Below are 24573 nucleotides of genomic sequence, written 5' to 3'. Positions count from 1 at the left end.
GGACTCCCTTTTTGTCATTCCGAAGGGTCCTCTCAAGGGATTGGCGACCTCCAAGGCGGCAATCGCACATTTGATTCGGGCTGCAGTAGCGGAGGCTTACCGTGCCCAGGGTAGGGTTCCGCCTTTAGGTGTCACATCTCACTCCACCAGAGCGGTGGGCGCCTCTTGGGCGCAAAGGAATCGCGCTTCGGCTGCACAGTTGTGTAAGGCAGCTACTTGGTCCTCCTTTACACACTCACAAAATTTTACCAGGTGCATACTTATGCATCGGTGGACGCTGCCTTGGGCCATATGGTCTTGCAGGCGGCAGTTTCTTGATGCCTGCAGGGACTTGGCTTCCATGGGTCTTTGTTTTTTCCCTCCCTGTGGACTGCTTTTGGACGTCCCACGGTTCCTGTGTCCCCCAATGAATATGGGTGAGAAAAGGAGATTTTTGTATAACTTACCAGTATAATCTTTCTCGCTCTTCATTGGGGACACAGCACCCACCCAGTATTGTTGTTCGACCACAGTTGAGCAGCTGCTGGTTTGAACCCCGTTGAGTCCTTTTGGCATGGTTGGTGTTCAAGGTTTTTTCTTGGTTGGCTTGCTTTTCCTACTGCTTGTACACAAACTGAAGCTCTCTCTCCAGGCTGGAGGGGGTATAGCTGCCAGGGGAGGAGCTAACAGCTTTTACTAGTGTCAACGCCTCCTAAAGAACATGGCTATACCCACAATTCCTGTGTCCCCCAATGAAGAGCGAGAAAGAGATTTTACTGGTAAGTTATACAAAAATCTCCTTTTTTCCTATATTGTGCAATGACTGCCACTACTGCTGGATTGCAGGGTGGTTGTAACCATGGAAACGAGTTGTGTATATAATGTGATGAAAAAAAGAATTTAGCCAGCAAAGGAGGCAATATGGACAAATACAATACATTAGTAAGTTATTATTAACTTTCTCTGCATTATAAATGCCATTTGCTGAAGTGAGACAACCCCTTTAACGACTTCCAGACCAGGCCACTTGCCCCCTTACTGACCAAGCCTAATTTAGCAAATCTGATGTGTCACTTTGTGGTAATAACTTTGGAATGTTTTTACGTATCCAAGCCATTCATTCATCAAAAGTTACAAAAATCTGTCATAATAGAAACCACCCGTAAATTATTCCCCTCATACTATTCAAAACAAGTTTAAGAAATGTTGTTAACCCTTTAAGTATTCCACAGGAATTAACCTCTTGGGGACATATGACGTACCGGTACGGCATGATGTCCTGGTACTTAAGGACACATGACGTACCGGTATGTCGTGTAGTTCCGATCACTGCCGCAGGGCGGGCGGGCAGTGATCGGAACCCAGTGCCTGCTGAAATTATTCAGCAGGCACCGTGGGACAATGCCCAGGGGGCTTTGATTGGATCGCATCTGATTGGCTGGCAGGGAGGCTGGGCGGGCGGAGCGGCAAATTTGAATTGCCGGAGCTCCTCTCCCCGCTCATACTGGTCCGTGGAGTGGGGAGAGAGGAGCTCCGGCTGTATTGCCCTGGAAAAGTGAGTTTTTTGTGCCATCAGGCTCTGTAATCTGTAGGGATAGGCGGATTTCGGCAGGGATAGTGAGCGTCCGGCCACTGTTAGCGCATCTCCCACCCCACAGGGCATTTGTAACTTTCTTTTTTTTTTTTTTTAACACTTTAAAAAAAAAAATTTAGCTGTAGGGCAAAGTTTGCGAACACCTGTGCCCCCACACACACGCACACTGAATAAAGATTTACACGCACACACTCCCCTATGGCCCGCCGAATGTTCTCGGCCGAGGAGGCATATGCCCAGCTTGCCTCAGAGTCCGAGAGCCCCAGTAAGGACTTGTCTGGTGTACCCCAGAGAATTTTGAGCCCGCGATTCCTGATTTTGTTGGCCAACCAGGAATCCAGATTTCCACAGTGGGCTTCACTGAATACGACTACTTTTATTTTTATTTTTTCAGTGACCACTTTGTAAATCTGATGGTGGAGCATATGAACCTGTACGCCCAACAGTTCGTTGCTCAACACCCGGGCTCCCTTTTGGCTAGGGCCGATGGCTGGACTCCGGTCAGTGCAGCCGAGATGAGGACGTTTTGGGGCCTTGTGCTGCACATGGGCCTAGTCAAAAAAAACTGTGTCAGGCAGTACTGGAGTGGGGACATGCTCGACCAGACCCCACTCTACAGTATGGCCATGACACGTACCTGGTTTGAGGCCATCCGGAAATTCCTGCATTATGCAGATAATGCAGCATGTCCCGTCCCCTTCCCCTGGTGATCCTGCCTATGACCGCCTGTACAAAATCAGGCCGGTCATCGATCACTTTGGGGCCAAATTTGTGGAGGCCTATGTACCTGGAAGGGAGGTCGCGGTTGATGAGTCTCTCATTGCTTTTAAGGGGAGACTCATTTTCCGCCAGTATGTTCCCTCTAAGTGGGCGAGGAGCTGTACAAACTTTGTGAGAGTACCTCAAGGTACACTTACAAGTTTCGTGTGTACGAGGGGCGAGATTCCCGTATTAAACCCCCAGAATGTCCCACCATTCTGGGTGTTAGCGGGAAACTTGTGTGGGACCTTATGCACCCACTGCTAGATAAGGGTTACCACCTGTACGTGGATAACTTTTTTATACTAGTTTCCCATTGTTCCAGTCCCTTGCCGCCAGATCCACGTGCGCTAGTGGGACCATGCAGAAAAATCAACGCGGCCTCCCTACCCACCCCCTCCAGGTACCTATCCCCAGGGGTGAGACCCGTGCCCTTACCAGTGGAAACCTGCTGCTGGTCAGATATAAGGACAAGAGGGATGTCCTTGTACTGTGCACAATTCATGGTAACTGCATCACCCCTGTCCCTGTTCGAGGTACCGCGGCAACGGTCCTCAAGCCCGATTGTATCGTCGACTGCAATCAGTATATGGGAGGAGTTGATCTCTCTGATCAAGTCCTCAAGCCATATAACGCCATGCGCAAAACCCGGGCATGGTACAAAAAAGTTGCGGTCTACTTGGTGCAGGTTGCCTTGTACAACTCTTTTGTACTGTACCAGAGCGCTGGCAACACAGGGAAATTCCTTCAGTTCTATGAGGCAGTCCTCAAGGCCCTGATCTTTTCTGACTGAAAGGCAGGCGGGAGTACCTCAAGAACTGGAGGCGCCCGGATCATCCCTGGCCAACGCTTTCCAGGTGTGGTCCCCCATACTGGAAAGAAGGGAAGGACCCAAAAAAGGTGCAGAGTGTGTCACAGGAGGGGAATACGAAAGGACACCACCACTCAGTGTGACACGTGCCCCGATCATCCGGGCCTCTGCATTATTGGTTGCTTCAGGGAATACCACACTTCCATGGAGTACTAAATTTATAATCCCCTTCCCCAATTTAGCCACCGACTATCGAAAAAAACTATTGTTCTCAGACTTGAGACACCCAAAAAAAAACATTTTTCCAAAAATGATATTTAGTAAAACTAAAATAAATTAAAAAAAAGTAGACATATTGGGTATCGCCGCGTCCGTAAGAATCTCCTCTATAAAAATACCACATGACCTAACCCCCCAGATTAACGGTCAAAAAAAATATTTTTTTTGTCACTTTACATAACAAAAAGTGTAATAGCAAGCGATCAAAAAGTCATATAGCCCCCAAAATAGTGCCAAAAAAACCGTCCCCCTCATCCCGCAAAAAATGAGCCCCTACCTAAGATAGGCTAAAAAAAAAAAACTCTTAGACTATGGAGATACTAAAATGTTTTTTTTTGTTTATAAAAGGATAATATAGTGTAAAACCTAAATAAATGTAAAAAAAAATTACATATTGGGTATCGCCGCATCCGGAAGAATCTCCTCTATAAAAATACCCCATGACCTAATCCCCGAGATTAACACAGTCCAAAAAAAAAGTTAAAACTGTACCAAAACAGCTATTTTTGGCACATTTTCCATTTTAATCCATTTTTTCCGGTAATAAAGCAAGGGTTAACACCAAACAAAACTTAATATTTATTACCCTGATTCTGCAGTTTACAGAAACGCCCCATATGTGGTCGTAAACGGCTGTATGACCAAACGGCAAGGCGCAAAAGGAACGGAACGACACATGGTTTCTGGAAGGCAGATTTTGATGGCCTTTTTTTTTTTAACACCATGTCCCATTTGAAGAACCCCTGATGCTCCCCTGTAGTAGAAACGCCATAAAAGTGACCCCATCTAAGAAACTACACCCCTCAAGGTATACAAAACTGATTTTACAAACTTTATTAACCCTTTAGGTGTTCCTCAACAGTTTATGGCAAATGAAGATGAAATTTCAGAATTTCTATTTTTGGTAACCTTACCTCACAAAAATGTAGTATAGAGCAACTAAAAATCATACGTACCCTTAAAATAGTCCCAACAAAACCGCCACCTTATCCCGGAGTTTTATACTGTAGGGGTGCATCAGGGGGGCTTCAAATGGGACATGGTGTAAATAAACCAGTACATCAAAATCTGCCTTCCAAAAACCACACGGCGCTCCTTTCCCTCTACGCCCTGCCGTGTGGCCATACAGTAGTGTATGGGGTGTTTCTGTAAACTGCAGAGTCAGGGCAATAAATAGTTTTGTTTGGTTGTTAACCCTTGCTTTGTTAGTGGAAAATATGGATTAAAATTTAAAATTTGGCAAAAAAAATTAAATTCTGAAATGTCATCTCCATTTGCCAATAACTCTTGTGGAACACCTAAAGGGTTAATGATGTTTGTAAAATCAATTTTGAATACCTTGAGGGGTGTAGTTTCTAGAATGGGGTCATTCTGAACTGGTCCCTAAAAATTGTGTTTTTGAAAATTTCGGAAAAGTTTAAAGATTTGCTTCTAAACTTCTAAGCCTTGTAACGCCCCCAAAAACTAAAATGGCATTCCCAAAATGATCCAAACTTGAAGTAGACATATGGGGAATGTAAAGTAATAACTATTTTTGGAGGTATTACTATGTATTATAGAAGTAGAGAAATTGGTAAATTTGGTATTTTTTTTTATAAATAAAAATGAATTTTCTCGCCCATATTCCTTGGGGGACACAGGAAACCATGGGTATAGCTCTGCTCCCTAGGAGGCGTGACACTAAGCGAAAGCTGTAAGCCCCTCCTCCATCAGCTATACCCTTCAGCCTGGAGAAGAGACTGCCAGTTTTTGCTTAGTGTCCAAGGAGGCAAGACACCCCCTGCTTATGCAGGGTTGTTATCCTATGATTTTTATTTTTACGTATTTGTTGTTTTTAATTCGGTTTTTTTCTACCTACAGGGACAACAGAGGCGCATTAGACCCCTCTGTTTCTCCCGGGGTTGAGTTGCGCCAGTGCCGGTAATTCCGCACTGCCGCCTCCCCCACAGAAGACAAGGTGGACCAGGGCAGCCTCGCTCCCCTGCGTCCCGCCAGCTCAGGGTCGCCCGCACGCCAAGTCCCTCCCCCGGCTGCCTGCCACCGCGGTGCCAGGAGCTGAAGGGGCGACCCCCGCTGGATGGACTGAGGGCGAAGACAGCGTATGGTGAGAGTGGCTGCTCCAGCCTCCCCTTCCTCCCTCCCACCGCTGCTACCAACATGGCCACTGTTACATGGCCACTGCTACAATCCCGGACAACCCCCCCCCCCCCCCCCCCCGCCCCCCCGCATATCGGGACGTTACCGGGCTTAGTTGGAGGGCAGTTTATCTGGGCAAGTCCTAGAACGCTGCCTTACAGGGGACGGCTGCAGACTTGCAAGCCGTCTGCTACATCTTGGCGCGGTGGGAGCCGTTTTCCTGGCATGAACGGCGCCATGTCATGGCCGGCACTTCAACATCCTTGGGGGTTAAAATCATTTTGCCGCGCGCGCGCGGCTCTGCTTCGGCTTCAGCGCGGCAGAGGGGGGGCGGAGCTTCCTTACACATTCAGCTCCGTGCTGCTGCGCTCCGCTACTTCCGGGTTCATCTCTCTGCCGTGCGATCCTGAAGCCATTCAGCTCCGTGCCGCTGCCTCTCCTCCACAGCCTCCTCAGTCTGTTCCCCATTACAGCTGCCGCTTGTATCTCCGGGTCTGGTAGGACTGTTTAACCCCCTCCGTGCCACAGTACTGTTGCTTGGTTCTCACTTTTAAGTGCAACATCTTTCCACCATGTCAGACCCTTCTGCAGCCGCCAAGCCATGGTACCATGCCTGTACTGCTTGTAGGGAACCCTTTCCCCGGGGGCAGTCTGATCCGCACTGTACTGCATGCCGAGCTCCACCGCAGCCTCAGTCGCCCGCTGTGTCGCTCCCTGCTTCCTCTGACCCGCCTGACTGGGCTAGATCCCTGTCCCAGGCCGTGGAAAGCCTCACTCATGTCGTGGGCCGCCTAATAGACAGGCCACCTACCCCGCAGGACGCCACTCTGACTGTCGCGCCCTCCGGGTCCACTGCTTCTGCCGCTGCAGCGGGTTCACCCTCTCCTAGTGACCCCTCCCGAGCTAGGCACTCTCAGAAGCGTATTAGAGTAGAGCGAGCCTCCTCCTCGGATGCCTCCCTCTCCCCGCCACGCGTGCGCACCCAGACGAGCCTCTCCTCTCCAAAGGATTCGCTCTCTGAAGGTGAATTGGCGGCTTCAGATTTGGAAATGGACTCGGCCCTGCCGTCCAAGCTAGCCTCAGCGATGGGTCAACTCATCTCTGATATACGTGACACCTTTAAGGTGCAGGATGACCCCCCTAGCTCGGACGCAGCTAGCGTCTCCTTTATCAGACCCAGGCAGGCCTCAAAAGTCTTTCCAATCCACTCTGATTTCTCCTCCGTGGTGTCTAAGGCTTGGGCTCGCCCGGACGCCCGTTTTGTCAACCCAAAGAAGCTGGACATTTGCTATCCTTTTCCAGCCGATGTCGTGGCCACATGGTCTTCCCCACCCAAGGTGGACCCCCCTGTGGCCCGGCTGTCAAAGAACACGGCCATCCCTGTTCCCGACGGGTCCTCTCTTCAGTCAGCGGAGGACCGTCGCATGGAGACCCTGTCCAAGGGCATTTTTGCTGCCTCCGGTTCTGCCCTCAGACCGGTTTTTGCCTCTGCTTGGGCAGGGAAAGCAATCTCTGCTTGGGGTACACAGCTGGAACAGGAGTTGGACTCGGATATCCCCATCCAGGACCTACGTTCCTTGGCCCAGCTTATTATTCGGGCCGGGAATTTTGTCTGTGAGGCCTCCCTTGATGCGGGAGCCCTTATTGCACGCTCCTCCGCCCTGGCAGTTGCCGTCAGGAGGGAGCTCTGGCTGAAGGTCTGGAAAGCGGACGCTGCCTCCAAACGTTCCTTGGCGGGGCTACCGTTTGCGGGTTCCCGCCTTTTCGGGGTCCGCTTAGACGAACTTATTTCAGAGGCCACGGGTGGTAAAAGCACCCATCTTCCTCAACCCCAAGCCAGGGGCGCCCCCCGCGGACGCCCTGGTGCGTCTCGTTTTCGGTCCTCCCGCAGGGCCTCTGGGGCTTCCACCACAGCTGCCGCTTCGGCTCCTCCCCAGGACAAGCGTAGGAAGCCGTTTTTTCGGGCGCAGCCCTCCTGGCGCAAGCCGCAGGCTGCCCGCACACCCGCAGCAAAACAGTCCTCTGCCTGAAGGCGCGCCCCCACCCACCCGGGTGGGGGGCCGGCTCCTCCTTTTCAAGGACGTCTGGATGGCTCACGTCTCGGACGCCTGGGCCCTCGAAATTGTGTCCTCCGGATACAAAATCGAATTTGCATCCTTCCCTCCGGATCGGTTCTTTCGCTCCCGCCCCACGCGAGACCCGAAAGACGCGGCTGCGTTCTCCGCGGCCGTTCAAGCCTTACTGGACAGGGGGGTGATTACCCCCGTTCCTCTAGAGGAAAGATTCCAAGGGTTCTACTCGAACCTCTTTGTAGTTCCCAAGAAGGGAGGTTCGGTGCGGCCCATTTTGGACCTCAAAAAGCTCAACCGTTTTCTCCTCCTTCGACGGTTTCGGATGGAGTCCCTCCGCTCCGCGGTGGCTTCCCTGGAGCAGGGAGATTTCATGTCTTCCATCGATATACAGGATGCCTACCTCCATGTTCCGGTAGCCCAGTGTCACCATCGCTTCCTTCGATTCGCCGTGGGGGACCTCCACTTCCAATTTGTCGCCCTTCCCTTTGGACTGGCAACAGCCCCCCGGGTGTTCACCAAGGTCCTGGCCCCGGTTTTAGCCTTACTCCGTTCCAGGGGTGTTTTTCTGCTACCGTACTTGGACGATATCCTCATCAAGGCTCCGTCCCTTTCTCAAGCGGTTGCCAGCGTGGATCTCACTCTAGAGACTCTGGCGAGGTTCGGTTGGGTCATCAACTTCCCCAAGTCCTCCCTTCCCCCCTCCAGACAACTCGTCTTCCTGGGGATGCTTTTAGACAAGGGAGCGGCGGAGGTACGTCTTCCCTCGGAAAAACGTCTGATCCTCCGTGGGGCGGTTCGGGGTCTCCTTCTCCACCGTCGACCGTCCTTCCGCTTCTGCATGCGGGTACTGGGGCAGATGGTTGCCTGTTTCGAGGCGATCCCATTTGCGCAGTTTCACTCCCGCCCTCTCCAACGGGCGATCCTCTCCTCCTGGGACAAATCGCCGCAGTCTCTGGATCATCCCTTCCATCTTTCGCCTCCGGTGCGGTCATCTCTCCGCTGGTGGTTACAGTCCCCTCTTCTGGGCAGGTCCTTTCTTCCACTCAACTGGTTGGTGGTTACAACCGATGCCAGTCTCTCGGGCTGGGGAGGCGTGTTTCCTCCCCGATCCGTCCAGGGCATTTGGTCTCCATCGGAGTCCAAACTCTCGATCAATGTCCTGGAACTGAGAGCGGCCCTTCTGTCTCTACGACACTGGACTCATCTGCTGAAGGGTCATCCAGTTCGTGTACAATCAGACAACGCCACGGCCGTGGCGTACATAAACCACCAGGGGGGCACTCGCAGCGCTGCAGCGATGCGGGAGGTCACCAGCATTCTCCGTTGGGCGGAAGCCCACGTCCCGGCCCTATCTGCAATTTTTATTCCAGGGGTGGACAATTGGGCGGCGGACTTCCTCAGTCGCACCACCGTCGACCCCGGCGAGTGGTCTCTTCACCCGGAGGTATTCAAGGCCATTTGCCTTCGTTGGGGCAGTCCGGACGTGGACCTCATGGCCTCAAAATTCAATCACAAGGTCCCCGCCTATCTGTCCAGGGCCAGGGATCCGGGAGCTTGCGGAGCCGACGCCCTCGTTCTTCCTTGGCGAGGCTTCGCGCGCCCATACATATTCCCTCCCATCCCTCTCCTGCCCAAGGTCCTTCGGAAGATCGCGGCGGAAGGCGTCTCGGTGATTCTGGTCGCTCCGGACTGGCCCCGCCGGTCTTGGTATGCCGACCTCATGCTGCTCCTGGCAGACGCGCCCTGGCCACTGCCCGCCAGGGAAGATCTTCTCTCTCAGGGACCGATCTTCCACCCGCGTTTAGGGTCCCTACGTTTGACGGCGTGGTTGTTGAGACCACCATCCTGACACGTAGGGGCTTTTCTGCGGACGTCGTCCGCACCATGATCCGCGCACGTAAGCCGTCCTCCTCTAGGATCTATTATAGGACCTGGAGGACTTTTTTGGGGTTCTGTGCCGATCTGGGGATTCCTCCGCTCCGCTTTTCTCTCCCCACCGTTTTGTCCTTCCTGCAGAGCGGACTGGCCCAAGGTCTAGGCCTTAGTTCTTTGAAGGGTCAGGTATCTGCGCTGTCCATTTTGTTTCAGCGCCCTCTGGCCCCCCTTGGTCCTGTCAAGACCTTCCTTCAGGGCGTGGCTCACGCGGTTCCCCCGTATCGCCCTCCGGTACCGCCCTGGGACCTGAACCTGGTTCTCTCAGCGCTCCAGGCTTCTCCTTTCGAGCCTCTGCGGACGGTTTCCTGGCGACTTCTGTCCTGCAAGGTTATTTTCCTTGTAGCCATCACCTCTCTTCGGAGGGTGTCCGAATTGGCTGCACTCTCCTGTCTGGAACCTTTCCTAGTGTTCCACCAGGACAAGGTGGTTCTTCGTCCGGTCCCTTCCTTCCTAAGGTGGTCTCCGCCTTTCATCTGAACGAGGACATCGTTCTCCCCTCTTTGTGTCCTTCCCCTTCCCATCCGCGGGAGAGGAAGCTTCATCGCCTGGACGTTGTCAGGGCGCTCAAGATTTACCTGGAAGTAACCAGCTCTTTCAGGCATACTGACTCGCTCTTTGTGGTCCCGGAAGGGTCGCGCAGAGGGATGGCGGCATCCAAAGTTGCTATCGCTCGTTTTGTCAAGATGGCTGTTACTGAGGCTTATCTCGCCAAGGGCAGGGTTCCTCCCCTTGGTGTTACCGCTCACTCCACTAGAGCGGTCGGGGCTTCCTGGGCTCAGAGAAATCGGGCTTCTTCGGAGCAGATTTGCAAGGCGGCCACTTGGTCCTCCTTGCACACCTTCACCAAGTTCTACAGGGTGCATACTCATGCGTCGGCTGACGCTGCTTTAGGCCGTCTGGTGTTGCAGGCGGCAGTTGATTGATGCCTCTGGTGTTGGTTGAGTTTGTTCTGGTCCCTCCCTTCTGGGACTGCTCTGGAACGTCCCATGGTTTCCTGTGTCCCCCAAGGAATATGGGCGAGAAAAGGAGACTTTTGTATTACTTACCAGTAAAGTCTCTTTCTCGCTCTTCCTTGGGGGACACAGCACCCGCCCTTCATTGGGTTACAGTTGTGGTTCCGGCTTGGTTGCCCCCGTTGGGGCTCGACAGTTCTTTTTCCGGTTGGTGGTTATCTTTCACTACTTGGACACGCAACTGGCAGTCTCTTCTCCAGGCTGAAGGGTATAGCTGATGGAGGAGGGGCTTACAGCTTTCGCTTAGTGTCACGCCTCCTAGGGAGCAGAGCTATACCCATGGTTTCCTGTGTCCCCCAAGGAAGAGCGAGAAAGAGACTTTACTGGTAAGTAATACAAAAGTCTCCTTTTTTTTACTTCATTTTACCAGTGTCACGAAGTACAGTATGTGACGAAAAAACAATCTCAGAATAGCCTGGATAAGTAAAAGCGTTTTGAAGTTATCACCACATAAAGAGACACTGATCAGATTTGCAAAAAATGGCCTGGTCCTTAAGGTGAAATATGGCTGTGTCCTTTTTACCCCATATGCGGTCTTAAAGTGTTGTATGGGCACACATCAGAGCTCTGAAAGCAAGGAGTGCCATATGGTTTTAGGATGGCGCCATGTTACATTTGAAGAGACGCTGAGGTACCCCTACAGCGAAAACCGCCCCACAATTTGTTACCCATTTTCTATCAAGTACGGAAGTACCACAGTTGTGGTTGTAAACTGCTGTTTGGGGATACGCCAGGGCTCAGAAGGGAAGGAGCAGCATATGGAATTTGCAGTGAATTTGATGAATGGATTTTAAGAGCCATAACTTTTTTTTTTTTTTTTTTTGCTGACTTTGCTGTGTTGAGGGCTTCTTTTTGCGGGACAAGCTGTAGTTATTGGCACAATTTTGGGGTTACATTATTTTTTTTTTTTTTTTTTTTCTAAAGTATTATAATAACTAATACTTTTTGGGGGGAAGTGAGGTTGCTAAAAAGCTGGTGTAATATTATTATTTATTTTATTTTTTTTCGTTTCCTTAATGGGGTAGATCATGGGATATTGTTATGGATCCGGTCATTTTTTTTTTTTTTTTTATTACATTTAACACAATAGCATTTTTTGAAAAAAAATCATGTTTGTGTTGCCATTTTCATAGAGCTGTATTTTTAAATTTTTCTCCCTATGGTCTTTTATTGCTACCATTTGGGGGTAAATATGACTTTTTGATTATGTTTTTTGGTGGTGAGGCGAGTAAAAATAGCTGCTTTGGCGTATTGTTAACTTTTTTTTTTTACACTATTGTTTTCTCCTCCTGTACTGGGGGAAATACAGCAGTACAGCCTCAGTGCAGGGCTGTTCATGGTCTATGGAAGACCCAACAGCTCCTGCACTCCCTTGGCCCCAGCGGTCACATCGCTTTCTTGCTGTATACACAGTGCTCATTCAGCGCTGTGTATACAGCGATCTAGAAGTCAGGGACACGCAGGAATGCTCCCTGCCTTCTATAGAGGGTGCCCTGCTGTCACCAACAGCAGGGCCCCGGCACAGCAGCTGCGATCTCTGAAACGATGTTCCAGAACGTTCCTTTCAGAGATGAACCCAAATGCACAGGACGTCTAATCTATGGCCGGCAGATCTTTCTGTGGATTTAAAGATTTTTTTTATGTGACTTCTGAATTCCTCTGTCCCTTCTCCTGTCTAAAGGCTCTTGCACATGGCCAGATCAGCAAAACACTGATACTAGCTGAGTGCTGTCAGGGATATAAAGCAAATGCTTTATATAAAAGAAAGGATCAAAGGAAAAATTTCAAAGGGAATTGATCCTAGAGGTGGAATTATAAAACACCTCAAAAAGAGTTTGTCGTTAATTGAATTATATTGTACAGTCAGTAAAACATGGTACAAGCATCTATGCAAAAACATAAATGATTTATTATACAATAACTTAGAATACAATCAAAGCTTAATCAATATAAAATTCAATAATATGCAATAACACACAGTAATATGTAGTGCCCTAAATTCGCCACTAGATGGCTCTAACACAAATACCAGTGTTCCTTATTACCTCTCAAACATAAAATGTAATACAACCATCTCGGCCACAATTATGAGATATACTCAGTTGACAAAGTAAACTCAATAGTGATTAGGGTAGATACGAACCCTTGCTCTGCTCAAACTATGACCAATCTCTGATATCGGGTAGTATTGCGACACAACTTATAAATTATCAGGCCTGATATATTGACTATGGAATATGAATATTCCAATCGGAGAGTTTCTCCGATACCAATATTAGATCTTTTATTCAGTAATATGCATCTTTACTGAATAGTGATAATATTGATGTAGCACTTTTAACATTATACATTCGCACTAAAGCGGGGAGTTACTAAATATCAGGCCAATTAATTCATTCAATACTACACATAATAAAGTTATACGTTACCTGAGAATGCAGATGATATGCAGAGTCTAAGGCAAGTCAGCTCTAAAGTCTGTTTTGACCATTGGGAATTTTCTCCTGGGGTGTCTCCCCATTTCTTTTTTTCTCTCTTCCTTCTTTTTTTTCCTCTTTATCCCTCCCTCTTTTGTGTGTGGTTTATTATCCAAAAACTTTTCATTTAGACTCACCTTCCTAGCTTGGAGTTTTCCAATCATTGTTGGTTAGGCGTGTACATATGATAACGACTGTGAGGTCACTGTATTACCCAGAATGCATTTCTGCTGTTGGTGTAATGTTACTTATTTATACCTAGGTGGCACTATTGCATAAGCTACTAGCATCATTACCAGTAAGGGTTAAACGTCCAGGTCTGACTTCATCTTACTTTCCATACACATAACATATGGAATCCTAACTCAAGCTAAAGGGATTAACTTTAACACATATACCAATTAAAGCATAAACATTAGGTGCCAGTTTAGACATCTCTTAAACTATCAAATTTATGGTACCGATAAGAATATAATAGGCCTTGTACTCTCACAGACATGGGTCTCCCTTGTCACTTCAACAGGTGATTGATTGTTAGTTAAAATAACACCGCTTTCCCTGAACAGAGACTCAATAACAAAGTCTATACTTAAAATTCTTCTCATCATATTTTAGGAGTACATGCGTTCCTTGTGAGAAATATATAAGATAATAGATGCGTTGATGTCCTTCATAATATTTAACAATATAAAACAATACATATGTCCTATTGATTTAACTTCTACAAAAAAAAAAATTAAGGTTCATTATATGTGTATACAGACACCACAGATTTTCTGCTTCACCAATAGACATCAACTGTAGGGGTAATTGGTACCAGATATGTCTAGAGAATATCCTTATCTCAGTCATAAATCTATAAGGAGACAAGAATGACTCTCCTCATACTGGTACATCTATTGAGAAGAAACCTTATGAACTGTGTCCTTTCGATGAGCCCTGTTTCGGCCGACTTTAAAATACATACGAAATGATGAATATATCACAATATGGCCTCTTTTATATAATCAAATCCACTATAATTATGATATTTAGACATAAATGTTATATACCTATGAAAAAGCACAACAGTGCATGCCTTTTTGGGGGGGGGGGGATTTTTTTTTTTTATACTCCTGCAGAAACATCCTATCCTTGTCTACAATAGGACATGTTCTATTTTATTTTATTTTTTATTTTTTTGCAGGGTAATGGAATAAACTTACACCCGTGTGCTGTCCACATCTTTTGCGGCCCCGTTGAGATGAATGGGTCCTCATCTGATCTGCAAAAAAATGCAGATCGGATGTGGACCAAAACTACGACTATGTACATGAGCCCTAAGTCTGGTTCATCCATTCACTAGGCCAGGGCTTAGCCTGCTTCATACTCTAAGGGAGATTCAAGAACAGCCGAACAAGTGTTGGGAATTGTAGTTTCACAGCAGCTGGAGTGTTGGATGTTCCGGACGATGCACTAGAACAGAGTGTTGTTGTTTTTAGTGTTTTTTTGTATTTTAGAAAAAAAAAACACTTCAAAGTCATTTGAATCAAATGTTTAGATGAATAAACACGTCTTAGTTGTTTGCAAGTCGGATAATATTATGCTTTTAATACCCCATCTGGTTTCCCTCCTACGCTCAATCTGGTACTTAGAACTGCTCTTTCTGTTTCTGTATGAATAGGCCAAGCGAAGAGGATCAGAATAAAAAGAAGGCATTGGAAAATAAACATCAAAAGCAGCAGCCTGTAAGAAAAGAGGATGCTACTGAAGAGGAAGAAGAAAAACAAAGACAAGAAGCCAACAAAAAGGAAACCGAAATTAAGAAGAAAGTTACCAGCAAAGTTGATGCAGATTCTGAAGATGATGATGATCAGGAAGAAGAAAAGGTGTGGGTTTATAGATGCCAAGGATGTATCTCCTGCATCCCTGCTGCTTGGCATTTTAGTAGCCAAGTATGCATCTCATTAGACCCTACTACTGATGGCTGGGTGTCAGACTGTGTAGCAACTAGATATATGAACAATCTGAGCTTTAAAACAAGACTAAGAATGCTTCACTAGCCACAGTGCATCACATGTTAGAGTCCTTAGAGTGGGTCCTAGTGAGAGCTGCATATATCTGAAGCTCTGTCTTGATTCCTAAAGGCTGGTATCTCCATGTAGAGCGGAGTTGTTTTTAAGCTTAGATTGTTACCTTTAAAACCAGACATCTCTAGCTGCTACACAGACTGATAGATTCCAGGACAACACATGCATCCCCCTTCAGCTGGATGTGATCTCAGTATCAGTAAATGAGCTGTTATAATTGCCTATTATGAATTGTGGATATTGTGTTATCTGCCATTGTAATTCTAGCTGTGATAAGACTGCTGAGAATAGATCTGTACAGGACAGGACATCTAAACCTATAAAGCTTGGTGGTTAATGGTTTTTTTTTTTTTCTTTACATAAAAGCTTTATTTAAGCAATAGTTAATTTTCTGACGACACAATTCATTTTATAATTGTTTTTCAAATAGAAGGGAAAAGCTGGAAAATCTTCCCAACCTGCTCAGAAGAGAGGCCCAAAGCCTATACAGGAAAAAGAAGTAGTTGAGAAGAAAAGGAAACTGGAAGATAAAGTCGAGTTGGAAAGGTGAACAACTTCACGTTAAACATTACCAAATGAATAAAACTGTGTATAATACCTAGATATTCTATTTACTACTTTTTTCTGTTCAAGGAATCTGTCAGTTTGACATCCCTTTCATAAAAAAAAGTATGGCTACAGCCTTAAAGGGGTTTTCTGGGGTATTGATACTGATGACCTATCCTCAGGATAAGTTATCAGTATCTGATTGGTGGTGGTCTGACACCCGAAGCCCCGCTGATCAGCTGTTTTGAGAAGGCACCAGCACTCCTGTGAGCGTCGCAGCCTTCTCCATGTTCACCAAGCACAGCACCATACGTTGTATAGCTGCTATGGTATCGCGCTCAGCCCCATTCACTTCAATGGGAGTGCTGGTGCTTTCTCAAACAGCTGATCTACCTGGGTCCCGGGTGTCAGACCCCCACTGATCAGATACTGATGACCTATTCTGAGGATAGGTAATCAGTATCAAAATCCCTGAAAACCCATTTAACTAAGAGAGCCTGTAGCCCAGGGATCAGCAACCTTCGGCACTCCAGCTGTTTTAGAACTGCAACTCCCAGAATCCACCTTTCACTTCTGTGGGAGTTACAAGAACAGCCAACCAAGTGTGCACGCTGGAAGTTGTAGTTTCACAGCAGCTGGAGTCTCGAAGGCTGCTGATCCCTGCTCTAACCGCTGAGTTTGCCCAGGTCCGATTTATTTGAATTTGCTTTGCGTTCTTGGCACACACATCTGTCATATTTTCTGGAATAGATGGCAACCAGTATCTGAATAGTCCTTTAAAGAGGACCTGTCACGTCCTCAGAGAAATACAATTGACTGCCTATTTTGCAGCTGTATCTTCCGCAGTTCAGTGTGTGTGATCAGTGCCTAGCACTCAGTGTCAGCTGAGTGCTTGGGACCAATCACCTGACATTTTCACTGCCATCAGATTCCCAATCTAACAGCACTGATGACTGCCAAACAGGGGAGGCTAGGAGCAAAAAATAAATAAATCCAGAGCAGGGATCGTGGAAGATACAGTTGCAAATGTATGCAGCCAGTTGTATTTCTGCTAGGACATGACCGGTACTCTTTGAGCTGCCCACACACTAGAGATTTCAGACAGCACTGCAACTGCAATTAATCATTTCTTTATTACTCCAGCCGAAGATAGTAGCAACATTTCGGGCCGTAACACGATCCGGCCCTTTGTCAAGCCAGTTTTTGTTTGCACCCTGTTTGAGGGGCAGATCACTGTAATTACACCATATCATCTCTACCTAATAAAAGTTGTCTACCCCTAGTCTAATTATCATTTTTTATATTACTACATCTTACTGTACATAATTAACATTTAGTGTTTGCATCTGCACAGCAAAGAGAGCAAAAAATCAGAAGTGAAGAAGTTTGACAAGAAAAAAGGTTTGCTTTCATAATTCTTTTTTTGCCCAAACTTCAATTTTGTGATCATTAAATTAATAAAACGTGTTCTATTTTAGAAGTCTCCATAGATTCCAGACTTCAAAGGATACATTCTGAAATTAAGAACTCTTTAAAAATTGACCACCAGGTATGTTGTGCATTTAGCTGCCATTTTTTTAAGCTATGTTGTAATTTTAAAAAGTGAGCTTTCTATGTAAGGAAGGATTTTGCCTACTTTTGGAATTTGCAAAAGTGGGGATATAAAAGATTATTCTGCAGAATGGGGCCCTGTTCACTGCTAAGGCTACTTTCACACTTGCGGCAGAGTGATCCGGCAAGCAGTTCCGTCGCCGGCAAAATGTATGCCAACTGATGGCATTTGTAAGACTGATCAGTTAGAAAAATGCATTGAAATGCTGGATCCGTCTTTCCGCTGTCACCCAGCAAAACGGATCCAGCATTTATTTTTTTCACCTTTTTTTTTCTCGGTCTGCGCATGCGAAGACCGTAAGGACGGATCCAGCATTCCGGTATTTTGAATGCCACATCCGGCACTAATACATTCCTGTGGAGAAAAATCCCGGATCCGGCATTCAGGCGAGTCTTCAGTTTTTTTTCGCCAGAGATAAAACTGTTTGCCCAGTGAAAATCCCTGAACTGAAGACATCCTTATGCATCCTGAACGGATTACTCTCCATTCAGAATGCATGGGGATATACAGTGCTGTCCATAATTATTCATACCCCAGGCAAATTTTGACTTGGTTACTTTTATTCAACCAGCAAGCAATTTTTTTGACGGGAAATGACATGGGTGTCTCCCAAAACATAATAAGACGATGTACAAGAGGCATTATTGTAGGGGAAAAAAAATAATTCTCAGCTTTTATTTACATTTGAGCAAAAAGTGTCCAGTCCAAAATTATTCATACCCTTCTCAATAATCAATAGAAAAGCCTTTATTGGCTATTACCGCAATCAAACGCTTCCTATAATTGCAGACCAGCTTTTTGCATGTCTCCACAGGTATTTTTGCCCATTCATCTTTAGCAAAGAGCTCCAAATCTTTCAGGTTGGAGGGTCTTCTTGCCATCACCCTGATCTTTAGCTCCCTCCACAGATTCTCAATTGGATTCAAGTCTGGACTCTGGCTGGGCCACTCCAAAACATTAATGTTGTTGTCTGCTAACCATTTCTTCACCACTTTTGCTGTGTGTTTTGGGTCATTGTCATGCTGAAATGTCCACTGGTGCCCAAGGCCAAGTTTCTCTGCAGACTGCCTGATGTTGTCGTTGAGAATCCTCATGTATTGCTCTTTTTTCATGGTGCCGTTTACTGTGATTAGGTTCCCTGGTCCATTGGCTCAAAAACACCCCCAAAGCATTAGGTTCCCACCACCATGTTTGACAGTGGGGATGGTGTTCTTTGGGTTGAAGGCTTTTCCTTTTTTACGCCAACTGGACAATTTTTGCTCAAATGTAAATAAAAGCTGAGAAATGTTTTTTTCCCACAATAATGCCTCTTGTACATCGTCTTATTATCTTTTGGGAGACACCTATGTCATTTCCTGTCAAAAAATTACTTGCTGGTTGAATAAAAGTAACTTTAAGTAAAAATTTGCCAGGGGTATAAATAATTATGGGAAGCACTGTACCTGATCAGTTCTTTTCAGCCCTTTTGACGGAACTCAGTGCCGGAAAAGAAAAACGCTAGTGTGAAAGTACCCTAAGGGAGTTTTGAATAAAGCCGGTCGCTAGCTTGGCTATTTCCCGGCAGTCCCATAACTATGAATAGAGCGGAAACTCCCTTAACAATGAATGGGGGGGGAGGGGGTGGGGCACGCTGTGCATGTGCTGTGTGCTCTTCACTTTGGGGGCCCCTTTCTGGAGATAGGGGTGGGTGTTAACATCTACCTTAACCACCTCCCATCCGCCCATAGGATATAAACGTCCGGGAGGTGGTTCTCTATTTCTGAATGGACGTTCCATAACGTCCGTTCAGAAACTGCAGCTGCACGCTAATCGTGCAGCTGCTGATCGGGTTGCCCCTAGAGAAGGCAGGGACAGTGCCCAGGTGTCCCTGCCTTCTGGATCGCTGCATACACAGCGCTCGCCGAGCGCTGTGTATGCAGAGCAGGAAGCTCTATGCGCTTCCTGTTCCGGCCCGGCGGTCATGTGATCACCGGGAGCGGAGAGTGCAGGAGCTGTGTGAGGTCTTTCAGAGACCTCGATCAGCCCTGCACTGAGGCTGTACAGCCTCTCTGGGGGTGTATTTCTCCTGTAACTGGGGCTACTATGTCAACCCCAGTTACAGGAGAAATCAACAGTGGAAAAAAAATGAAAAAGTGAAGTAAACGTCCCCCAGAGGTCATGTATGACCTTATGGGGGACGAAAAGTGTAAAATAAAAAATAAAATAAAAAAAAGGTTTCACATGTAAAAAAAAAAAAAAATCCCCAAGCAAGGAATAAAAAAAAATAGACATATTAGGTATTGCCGCGTCCGTAAAAACCAGCTCTATAAAAATATCACATGACCTAACCCCTCGGGTGAACACCGTAAGAAAAAAAAAAAAAAACTGGGTCAAAACAAGCAATTTTTGTCACCTTACATCACAAAAAGTGCAACAGCAAGTGATCAAAAATGCGTATGTCCCACAAAATGGTACTAATAAAACCGTCACCTCATCCCGCAAAAAATGAGCCCCTACATAAGAAAATCTCTCAAAAAATAAAAAAAACTATAGCTCTCAGAACATGGACACATTAAAACATAATTTTTTTGATTCAAAAATGCTATTATTGTGTCAAACTTTAATAAATGAGAAAAAGTATACATATTAGATATCGCCACGTCCGTAACAATCTGCTCTATAAAAATGTCACTTGACCGAACGCTGTAAAAATAAATAAATAGAAACTGTGCTAAAACAACCAATTTTTTGGTCACCTTGCCCCATAAAGTGTTATAATGAATGATCAAAAAATCATATGTACCCAAAAATAGTAGCAGTAAAACTGGCACCTTATCCCCTAGTTTCCAAAATGGGATCACTTCTTGGGAGTTTCTACAGTAAGGGTGCATCAGGCGGCTTCAAATGGGACATGGCATCTAAAAACCATGTGGAGTTCCTTTTCTTCTGCGCCCTGCCGTGTGCCCATACAGCAGTTTATGACCACATGTGGGGTGTTTCTGTAAACCGCAGAATCTGGGTAATAAATATTTAGTTTTGTTTGGCTGTTAACCATCGATGTGTTAAAGAAAAAATTGGATTAAAATTGAAAATCTGCCAAAAAAGTGAAATTTTTAAATTTGATCTCCATTTTCCTTTAATTCTTGTGGAACGCTTAAAGGGTTAACAAAGTTTGTAAAATCGGTTTTAAATAACTTGAGGGGTGTAGTTTCTACAATGGGGTCATTTATGGGGGTATCCACTATGTAGGCCCCACAAAGTGACTTCAGACCTGAACTGGTCCTTAAAAAGTGGGTTTTGGCAATTTTCTTAAAAATTTGAAGAATTGCTTCTAAGCCTTCTAAATAAAATGACATTTCCAAAATGATGCCAACATAAAGTAGACATATGGGGAATGTTAAGTAATAAATATTTTATGAGGTGTCACTTTCTGTTTTAAAAGCAGAGAAATAGAAATTTAGAAAATTGGGATTTTTTCATAAATAAAGGTGAAATATATTGACTCAAATTTATGACTATCATGAAGTACAATGTGTCACGAGAAAACAATCTCTGAATGACTTGGATAAGTAAAGGCGTTCCAAAGTTATTACCACATAAAGTGAGATATGTCAGATTTGCAAAATTAGGCCTGGTCAGGAAGGGGGTAAATGGCCCAGATGGCAAGTGGTTAAGAACGGGGCTTTGAGCTGAATGGGAGCGCACCACACAAGCGTGGCCACCTCAATAACCTCTGTGGGAGTTGTGAAAATAAACAAACACTGGCTTGGCTATTTTTGCCAGTACCATAGAGGTGAATAGGGAGGTGGCCATGCATGCGTAGTGCGCTCTCCATTCATTTCTATGGGACTTCCGAGAATAGTCAAGTGCACTTGCTCAGCTATTTTCGCAACATCCATTGTAGTGAATGGAGGATGGCTGCGCTTGCTTCCTTCACTTTGGGGGCCGGTTCTGGAGATAGGGGTGGATACCTGACTTTAATGATCTATCCCAACAATATGGCATCAAAGTCGGAGATGAGACAAACGCTATAAGGAATTTGATATCATTAAGCCTTGCCCAAATACCTTTCTTTGGACAGGCCGGCTTCCTCACTCCACCTTTCTTGCCCTACATTGTGTAAATCTATATACTGCTAATGAGTAATGGTCCCTTTTACACAGGAAGATTCCTGTCCATTAGCAAGAGCCGATCAGTGATGCAGCACATCAGTTGGCACTCGATAAATGCTGTTTTCATGCAGCAATCATTGTTAGTATGTTATCATCTAATGAACAAGTATTTGGACATTTGTTGGGGTATCTGCGACATGGGGCTCTGATCAGGAACAAGCATCATTTTTTCCTGATCATTAACCCTTGTCAACGCTGGACCTGTTGCTCTCTCATCACACACTGCAAGGAAGACCATGTCTTTAGCTCCTCATACAATGTGCCACCAGAGGCAGCTGCACAAGTTTATTACACATCCACAGTTTTACATACATGGCATGGGGCTAATGGCGCTGGCTGGGGGACATGATGATGGTGGCAATGGCATGGGGCTGATGGCACTGGCTGGGGGACATGATGATGATGATGGCAATGGCATGGGGCTGATGGCGCTGACTGGGGGACATGATGATGGCAATAGCATGGGGCTGATGGCGCTGGCTAGGGGACATGATGATGGTGGCAATGTAATTTGTATACATACAGAAGAAAATAATATATTGTTATATTGCACATGCTTCAAATTATATTGCGATATAGATTTTAGGCCATATCGCCCAGCCCTAGTGTAAGCCATCCTCCGAATAAGAAGAGAATTCAAAAAGTGCTTTGTATGTTCATTAAAGGGTTCATCCCATGATTAGAGTAAAAATTGATAATCAGACATCATATAGAACATGACAATTTCTCTGTAACTAAGCTAGAACCAGCCTTGTACCTCACATGGATCCAGAACTCCTCCCATTTATTGTGCCAATTGCTTTGCTCTATTTATTTCAAGCTGGCAGTGCAGGGGACATGTTCTGTCTGCTGCAGCGGGTGGTGGTTGAAAGGTGGAACTAAGCATGTGTCCCCACCTGCGTAAGATAAACAGGCAGAGGAATATGGAATAGAATAAACAGTAGGTGGCGCTATACAGATAGTTTGAGTAACTTAGTGGCTGTACAAAATTTTTTAACTGCATGCAATTACAAAGGTATTTAGATCCAGGTGCTTTCAAGAATGTAGTGTATTTTTTGTGGAACAATCAGTAAAAAATAAAGCAGCCTTTTGTGTCTCCGAGCCTGTCCTTGTCTGAGGATCTATACACTGTTTCCTTACAAATCTTATTTTGCCATTTACTTGACTCTTACTTATTTGTGTCTTTTCTTTAGGATGTACATAGATGTATTAATGCCTTGAATGAGTTGACCTCTCTTCAGGTCACCATGCAGCAAGCCCAGAAACATACAGAGCTAATCACTACCCTGAAAAAAGTAAGGCCTATCCCTGTGTTTTCTTTTTGTGCTTAAAATAATGTGACTTGTACGCCAAGTTCGGCATAATACAGTATTTTCCGCCGTATAAGACGACTTTCTAATACTAGAAACCCCCAGAGGTTCCCATGGTGACGGGGGCGCTTGCGTGGGGGTTAGAATACACCATCTGATCTGAGTTTTCACGGGGACGCTTGCCTGTCCCTCCCTCCCCCCCCCCCCATGTGCTGCCGTGCCCCGAATCCTGGATCCTAGTGCTGCCTCTCTGAATTCATTCACTGTAGGGCTGCTACAGCTTCACAGTGCAGCGATGTATCAGCCACTCACAGCAGTATAATATCTAAAGACTATTCCTTAACCGGCAGTAACTTGAACTTTAAATTAGCGCTGTGATCTTTATTACCTTACAATGAAGCTCCGGTACCAGGCAGAGCGGGCGGCGGCATAACGTCAATCACTCATGTGACGCGCCTGCTCCGCCAACTTTATGAATGGAGCAGGCACGTCACGGGAGTGAGTGACGTTACACCACCGCCCGCGGTGTCTGTTACCGGAGCTTCATTGTAAGGTAATAAAGATCATAGCGTTGATTTAAAGTTCAAGTTACTGCCGGTTAAGGAATAGTCTTTAGATGTTATACTGCTGTGAGTGGCGGGGCCGGTGTATTGGGGACACTGTTATGGGGGAGATCTGTGGATGACACATATAGCATAAGATGCTATATAGTGTCATCCATAGATTTCCCCCCTTCCCATAGCAGTGCCATCCACTGATTCCCCTTCCCATAGCAGTGCCATCCACTGATTCCCCTTCCCATAGCAGTGCCATCCACGGATGCCCCTTCCCATAGCAGTGCCATCCACAGATCCCCTCCTTAATAGTGCCTTCCACGGATCCCCCATGGCAATGAACCCACCATCTTTTCCCAGCCCCTAGTAGTTCCTATGTGGGAAACTGGGAATCTGAAAAGAAAAAGATAGGTTACCATGGCAGCCAGGATGCTACTGAAGCCCTGGCTGCCATGGTTCGTTCCCTGGACTGGAGAAGATAGTCTTGGAGACAGGGAGGGCTGGGCAGGCAGGGGTAGTCTTATATGGCGAGTATATCCCAAACCCTACATTTTAAATGGAAAAGTTGTGGGTCGCCTTATGCGCCGGAAAATACGGTAAATCAGGGCTCCAGATGGCGACTTAGAATTTTCAAATGGCGACAAAACTTTTTAGTCTTTTCGCCATTTGCAACTAGACCCGCAGCTCTGCCGTTTAATACAGCGGCAGGGCACAGGAGCTGATAGTTCTCTTCCCCGCCTCCGATGCTCTATTCAGCAGCGCAGTGGAGGAGTCTCTCCCTCCCCCTTGTGCTGCCGCCAGTAAGAAGAGAGACAGGGGGAGGAGGGGAGGGGCTGTGGCCACTGCACCACCAATGAAGATAACTGACCCGTTAATACAAATACAGGAGGCGGGTGCTGGAATAGCCGGCTCCCGACCTCTATGACAGGGAGCTGCGATCCGCTGCAGTTAACTCTTCAGGTGTGTACCTGAGGGGTTAACTGCAGATGATCGCAGCTCCCTGTCATAGAGGTCAGGTGCCTGCTATTTAATTAGGCACCCGCCTCCTGTATTTGTATTAACAGTTCAGTTATCTTCATTGGTGGCGCAGTGCGTCCCCAACACCCCAGTATAATAAAGGTGACAGAATCCCTTTAAAGCTTGTTCACAATCCTCATTAAGAAAGGCCAGGGTATGCAACTTTCAAAGCTTTATAAATACCCAGTCTCCTCTAACCTTGTCCCAAAAAACACAGCCATGGGTTCTTCTAAGCAGCTGCCTAACACTCTGAAAATGG

At 46.3% G+C, this 24573-nt stretch overlaps 1 protein-coding gene across 2 annotated transcripts in view; it reads left to right on the top strand.

The window, feature by feature from the left end:
• The window catches only part of PSIP1 (PC4 and SFRS1 interacting protein 1), a 125416-nt gene that overhangs the window by 75262 nt on the left and 25581 nt on the right, over positions 1–24573 (top strand). For both annotated transcript variants that reach the window (XM_040417172.1, XM_040417171.1), the window contains exons 11-15: positions 14719–14923; positions 15555–15670; positions 17025–17071; positions 17149–17219; positions 22627–22728. In XM_040417172.1, coding sequence (XP_040273106.1) covers positions 14719–14923; positions 15555–15670; positions 17025–17071; positions 17149–17219; positions 22627–22728 — 541 coding nt within the window. The remainder of the gene's footprint in view (positions 1–14718; positions 14924–15554; positions 15671–17024; positions 17072–17148; positions 17220–22626; positions 22729–24573) is intronic.

Source organism: Bufo bufo, chromosome 2, assembly GCF_905171765.1.
Source record: "Bufo bufo chromosome 2, aBufBuf1.1, whole genome shotgun sequence".
NCBI lineage: Eukaryota > Metazoa > Chordata > Amphibia > Anura > Bufonidae > Bufo > Bufo bufo.
This window is presented reverse-complemented; position numbering and strand designations above follow the sequence as displayed.